The sequence below is a fragment of the Stegastes partitus genome, unplaced genomic scaffold (genome assembly GCF_000690725.1).
Source record: "Stegastes partitus isolate 25-593 unplaced genomic scaffold, Stegastes_partitus-1.0.2 Scaffold24, whole genome shotgun sequence".
In the NCBI taxonomy this organism is placed as follows: Eukaryota; Metazoa; Chordata; class Actinopteri; family Pomacentridae; genus Stegastes; species Stegastes partitus.
This window is the reverse complement of record NW_007577755.1, coordinates 480,143-486,911: the sequence shown is the minus strand read 5'-3', so window position 1 is coordinate 486,911 and position 6,769 is coordinate 480,143. Positions and strand designations below refer to the sequence as shown.

Genomic DNA, 6,769 nt, shown 5'->3' with positions numbered 1-6,769 from the left:
TAGATCTCTGATTACGCTCACCCCACCCTTTAACCCTAATATTTAATTTAGTAAGACAAATGTGTATTTAAGGTTTTAACCATAACCTTTTGCATACTGTTAATAAGTACATATTTTTTGCACTGTTCTTGTGTGTATATGTTTGTTACCTTAGTATGTATGAGCACATGAAATTTAGGGTGTCTGAATGAATAAGTGAGTTCTTTAAATAGGTTAACCATGGTGGTAAGGTTACTTTTAGCTGTGGGTAGATTTGTTTTGCAGAAACACATGCATCCATAACAAAATACACTCTGAATGTGACAGGCATGCAGGTACTTGATCAAGTGATAAGAAAGGGGAAAAAAAGACAAAAAAGACAAGAGGCAAAAAAGTGTTTAGCATTCAACCATTCATCAATATAACAGCAGGAAGTAAAAAGATAAGATAAAATAAATACATAATAATAAAAATAATAAGGTAGAAAGATAGTTTTTATTATTATTTTTATTGCTATTAGTATGAGTATTGTGTCCTCATGTATACTCTGAAAGGGGCCTTTCTGTAAAATGTGTACTTTTACAATACCTAAGTATATTTTTATTATCATTGCCTCTGTACGTCAGTTAAATGTACATATTCGGGGAGGTCTACTGCTGCTTTTAATAGTTTTTTTTATAAAGTATCTATGAGCAGATCTTATTTTTTTGACCTATAGATAACACATTCTTCTTTTTTATATAGCTTTCTGTACAATGAATCTGCATTCTGTAGATTGGTTGTTACTATTATCATTAGTATTATTTTTATTATGGCCTTTTGGTGCTATTGCATAAAGGTTCTGAATAATGCTTCCATGACTGCATCTTTTAATCAATAAGCTGTACATGCAAGGTGCAAGATGGTATGATGGAGCAATGGTGCAAGATTTTGCACTATAAATATGACATATGCTTTTTAAATATAGATCTTTTCTCTTCATAACCTCATTTGTTCTGTTCTTCTGTGCTGATACTTGTTGCCTCAGTATGTGTGAGTACTCTGTATGCATTCTGCAAAGTAGCTAAGGCACCAGGTAGAACGTAGAGGTTTCATTGCGCTGATCGCTTGCTCACTGTTAGTACAGGATGATGTTTGCTTGCAGCTGCGTGTCCCAGCAGCGCCTCCCTCTGGACCCGCACCTCCGTGGTCACGTGTCATCAGCTGCGATTCGGTGAAGTTGTTGAAAAGTTTGACAAGACGGAGGAGCCTCGGAAAGAGCTGCGAGAAAACACGACCCAGAGAAGGAGACACAACTTCTGGACACTAAAACGCGCGCTTTTCCTCCGGAGAGACGATGGAATCCGTCGCCCAGGTAACGACGCACACGGCAATAAATGACGCAAAATAAGCGGACAGTTTTATGAGCAAACACACCTTAACTCGCGTGCGTCCTGCTCAGTGGCATAACGGCTCCCTTCTCACAGTAAATCTTGATTTATCACCAGAAAGTGATGACTTCTGGATTCAGTCTCGACTTGGGGCCGCTGAAAGAGCCTTTGGCGTTTATCCGTTTGCTAGAATGGGTAAGTTTTTCCAACTTTTTTTTTTTTTTTTTTTCCCCCTTTCTTACCATATGGCCTATGGCAGGGTATGTTTTATACATACGGGCTGTCCATCCCTTGCTAATTGATTGTATGGTTTGTCTTGTGACCCGCTACATTCCTAGACGAGCTGTGTAACTCGTGTGTTGAGCTGGTATGCGGTTTCCAGGTCCTATCAGTCAGGTTAGCACGTCAACATGTCAGCCTGTAACGAGCTAGTTGTGCCACTTAAACTGTAAGCTAATGGGCGTTAGCATGCTCTGTTTTACAGAAGTAGGTCTTACGGTTTATATTCTCTGTGGTGTTTCTACCCAAATAGTGCAATATTTATTTCATGTAAGGCCTTTACTTCCAGGTTGAAGGTCGTGTTTTTGTGTTCTCACTAAAGCTGAAGAATTAAACATTATGATGACAAACGGCATTAGCTGCCATTTTTTGTTGATAAATGCTATTCTATTATTTGTGGTATTAACCCTTCTGTTATCTTTGGGGTCAGTTGGACCCCATTAACATTTATAAATAAGTCACTGACATAATTTTTTCAGTTTTATTTAAAGGGCTATTTACACATAAACTTGGGTAACAGTTTTAAATAAATTCTGATATTTTCTGGAGGTTTTAATTGGTGGAGTCAGATTGAACCAAGGATAAATGAAATGATGAAAGGATAAAAGATGTCTGTAACTTTGAAGGTAATAGGAGGGTTAATCTTATTAATTTATATACACATTTCAGAGGGTACTGACATTTAAGTTGTCAAGACAGGAAATAACAGCAGTCAAAATGTTACCCTCAGTTTGCTTGGCATCCAAAATGAAGTTCAGATGTCACCACTGAGTTCCATTAATCCTGTTCAGCAGTTTCTTTAAAAGCTTATGAGTGTCTCCATAACAAGATTCTCAATTAATATAAAATACTTTTAAGTGCTTTTATTGTGTAAACAGTAGACAAAATCCAGTTCTACAAACATACAAAATGCATCAAAATGTGATGTTGCCATGAATACGTTTTCCTTCATGGTTCATTTGGGAAAATATTTCTGCTGCCCATGTGAGACTATTTATAAAAGAGGTGAAAGAATTTCTATTGAATCATTTTGTCTCATCATCTCATTATGTTTTTTTCACTAGTTTAGACCAGCAGCTGAATATTATGTTGAATTTAGACCATGATACACGTGTAAGGTAGAGGCTGCAAGCATAAGGTACAAACTGCAGCATTGTTTTTTTTTTTTTCAGGGGGAAAAGAAATGCACAAAAACATTTCTATTGGTTAGAAGAACTGGCATATTTCGCTCTGGTGCAACTTAAATGCATTCAAACCTTTGCACCATGCACATTTTGTGCATCTTAAAAGGCGTTGTACAATGTCCGTTTCTTTCGCATGTACAATGAGTGTGCAGTATCAATTCGGTCTACTCACGGAAAAGTCTGTGCAAAATCAGCGTTTTCCTGCTTATGAAATAGTCTTACGCAATGATTGTTATTTTCCACGTTTAATGGAATCTGCAATATCTGGTTTTCTACATATAGAAGAATCTGAACAATATTAACAGTAATTGTGTATATTTGCTTGTATATTTTAATTTTTCAACAAATAACCCGACATTTGATTGCTGCTGTAACACTGCAAATCCCCCCTTAGTAAAGGCTTTTCTTATCTTACCATTTTTCTGCATATAATTCAGTCCACTTTCTTATTATGTAGCTACTTCTGTATGATTTCAAGAGCTCAGTTTTGCTGTTAACTCTGTACAATATTCACAGTTTTGGCATCCTGTGAGTAAGACTTCCTCTATCGGATGTGTGCTTCAATAATTCTATAAGGAAGTATGTGTATGTGCGTGTGACTGTGTGACCAGGACTCTCTCCAGAACATCCTCATTTGCCAACAGTGTCTCCTCTTATCTTGCGTCCGTGGCTGCAGGTGTTTTCCATATTTGCCTTTGCTACAGCTGGAGGTTACAGTGGTACAACCAGCATCAATATCGTGTGCCATGGAAGTCACAATGAAGTAGACGCAAAATTTAACTACCCGTTTAGGTGAGTGTGAGCAAACACAAGCAGCTGTAACACGTAGAAACCATCTTACAGGAGAGGGTTCTTACGTTTAAGATGATTATAATTTGAAATGTTCTCTCTGTATGTGCACAGCTTGGCACAGCATCCCTACAAAGTCCCTGACTGTAAAATCAACCAGACCACCACCACCGATTACTTCCTGACCGGAGACCATGCTTCCTCTGCTGAGTTTTTCGTCTGTATCGGAGTTTTGGCTTTTCTCTACAGCACTGCTTCACTCGTCCTCTATTTGGGCTACCAGCACTTGTACAGAGAATCTAGTCGTGGCCCCATTGTGGTATGTTTGTGTGGATTTTGCAGACATTTTGGTGAAATGCGTGTGCTCAGCTACATCCTACCACAAATGGGTTTGAGAGGTTGAGATGGCGTACAGTTCAAAGCAAATGTCAAGCAAGAATGTGTTGCACGTAGTTGTTTTGAGTGACTGGATGTAGTTTTATCTACCCAGACAGTATTTAGACTGTGTCCTTTTGTGTAAGATTCAACCTCTTATGTCAACTGCTGAGTTTCAAGAAGTGCACTCCATGTTGGAATCCAACTGGAGGTCAGAGAAAGTGCATTTAACAGAGTTGTGTAAATGAAATGATGGGAAGGGTGTGGTTTCCAAGCAGCTTAGGGAAATACTGCACTAGGTAGTCTCTGTTCAACAGAGTTACCATTGGAGTGAGTTTGTCAGTTTTATACTGATGCTGTTTCTTTCTGCTCTATAAGGACCTGCTGGTGACTGGGGCCTTGGCCTTCATGTGGTTGGCATCCTCCTCTGCTTGGGGTAAAGGCTTGTCTGATGTGAAGTGGGCCACCAGGCCTGACACCATTATAAGTTTTCTTGATGTTTGCAAGAATGGCAAAAGCACATGCACTGCAGGGGCCCTACCTCACATGGGCAGACTAAATGCCTCTGTGGTAAGTTTTGCACGATTTACTCCCTTTTTAAAAATCTATTTACAACTTGTGTAGAACCACAGCCTGAGATACCTAAAATATGTCTTATTCTTTGGCAGATATTTGGTTTTCTGAACCTCATCCTGTGGGGTGGCAACTGCTGGTTTATCTACAAGGAAACACCTTTCCACAAATCAGCCAACCAGCCTGCAGATGCGGAGGGGGGAGTCAGGCCATCGTAACTACACAGCTTCCTCATTTCAAAGATGTCAAACATGTAGTGCTATTAAATTAGTAACTTTGGTAATGGCTGTAAAAAGCAAAATACTTTTCAAGGTACAGTATACATTTTCAAAAATGACTGTTCTTTTTGCAGTATTAACCTTATTAATTTTATACACACATTTCAAAAGGTTGAAACTTCAGGTACTAAGACAGACAGGAAAATAAAGCAGTTGAAATGTTCTCCTAATAGATGCTCAATTTGCTTGTTTGTATACAAAGGCATCCAAAATGAAGTCCTTATTTCAAATAGTAACACTGATTTACATTATGTCTATTCCAGTCATCATTTCTGTCATCAGCGATTTCTTTAAAAACTCAGGGCTGTTGAGTGTATCGACCACATGATTCCTAGTTAATATAAACTGCTTGAAGTGCTTTTATTGTTCCCACAAGTGTAGACTGTAGACAAAATCTAGTTTTAGCCCGATTCTAAAACATACAAAAGGCATTCAAATCTGATGTTGCAATAAATATGTTTCACTTTATGGTTCATTTGGAAAAATAATTCAGCTGCCAATGTGAGATTACTTATAAACGGGGTAAAAGCACTTTTATTTTATCTTTTTGTGTTACATTATGCCTCATTATCTCTTTAAGTTAGAATAATTTCACGAGTTGAGACCAAAAGTTGAACATTTTGTTGAATATTTTGTTGAATTCTGACCATGTTGCCACTTTATGAATTTTACATTTAAAATAGTTATATTTACAAGGTAGAAGTTACAGACATATTCCCTAATAGGTCATGACTTTGTGTTTGTCCTGTGTCGTTAAAATGTTTAAATTAAGGTATTTGTAAGAAAATTCCCCATCAAGGTCCATAATATTTCAATAGTATTGTATAACATTTTTGTTTTCTGAAACACTTGACTGATCTTTCTAACCTGTTCCTAATTCACTGCACGCCTTTTATCTTGCTTTTGTCAGGCTTCTACCATTGCGTCGTTGTAAGGGAATGCAAACTGTATTTCTCTGTTTCTGCCATTGCTATGACTTCCCACTTTTATACACAGTGGGCTTGTCCGATTCACAGTCTTCAGTTTAATCCATCTCTGTGTTGATCAGTGTGTCACAGATGGGCGTTCCAAAAAGGTACTGTGTGGACATGAAAATGCATCAATAAAAGGATAAAGCGGATTTGATGTCTGGTTCTTTCAATGCACACGTACTGGACACTGTGTTCGTTAGACAGTCAACATGAGCTGATACTATTTACACTTATTGCTCGTAAGATTAAAAAAGTTAATGAATCTGTGTGATTTATTAATTTGTGCAGATTAAGGCATTCAGGCAACATACAAAAATCTCCTGACCTTCTTCATGAAAGTCAAATTCTAGTTTAAACCTGCAGTGTAGTGGCATATTAGTCAGGTGACAAATCAAATCACCACATCCTAATCGATGAGTCTTATACAATACATACCCAAAAATGTACAGGCTTTGTTCAGACTATAGAAAGCAGGCACAGCTTGGATAATGTTGAACTCGCTCTATGTAATCTTTCTCTTTAATATTATAAATTGGATCTCTTTGGGGTTTATGCTGTTGCTCATATAAAGCAAAAAATCAGACCACATCACCAGCTTTATGGATAGTTTGCAGTGTGTTGAAGTGTTTGTTAGGCTTGTTGATTAACAATAGCCAGAATAATTTAAAAATGATAACTTCGTGCAGCCCTTCATGTTATATTCCTGCTCAGTCTTTAAGAAAAGACCAAAGACCCAGCTCTTCACTGAACAAACAAACAAAAAAAACCCTCTTACCTCCCACACAGCCTGCTATTGGCATCAGCGCCCTATCACACTTGAACTTGTTCCATGGCACTTATCTAGATTGTTTTCCCCCTAGCAGATCCTTGCTTGTGTTGTATCCGCTCTCAGATGTACGTCGCTTCGGATAAAAACGTCTGCAAAATGAAGTTGTAGAATTATATTGTGTCTCAAAAATAAGTAAGTGCTA

General features: G+C 37.8%; 1 protein-coding gene across 2 annotated transcripts; it reads left to right on the top strand.

Annotated features, from left to right (window-relative positions):
- The first annotated feature begins 1,162 nt into the window (after window positions 1–1,162).
- On the top strand, window positions 1,163–5,947 carry sypl2b (synaptophysin-like 2b). Of its 2 annotated transcripts, none has more exons than XM_008296099.1 (6): window positions 1,163–1,333; window positions 1,471–1,544; window positions 3,489–3,604; window positions 3,716–3,920; window positions 4,355–4,546; window positions 4,645–5,947. In XM_008296099.1, exons 2-6 carry the CDS (start codon window positions 1,473–1,475, stop codon window positions 4,765–4,767), a joined length of 708 nt encoding a protein of 235 aa, XP_008294321.1. In that variant the 5' UTR covers window positions 1,163–1,333; window positions 1,471–1,472; the 3' UTR covers window positions 4,768–5,947. The 2 variants fall into 2 exon arrangements, with proteins under 2 accessions (XP_008294321.1, XP_008294313.1); XM_008296091.1 differs by having other exon boundaries at window positions 1,467–1,544.
- Window positions 5,948–6,769: the final 822 nt, after the last annotated feature.

Bases quoted from the DNA above. Each gene is read 5' to 3' on its own strand.
- sypl2b (XM_008296091.1), top strand. The intron at 3,605-3,715 runs GTGAGTGTGAGC...GTATGTGCACAG, and splicing joins AAATTTAACTACCCGTTTAG to CTTGGCACAGCATCCCTACA. The intron at 4,547-4,644 runs GTAAGTTTTGCA...ATTCTTTGGCAG, and splicing joins GCAGACTAAATGCCTCTGTG to ATATTTGGTTTTCTGAACCT.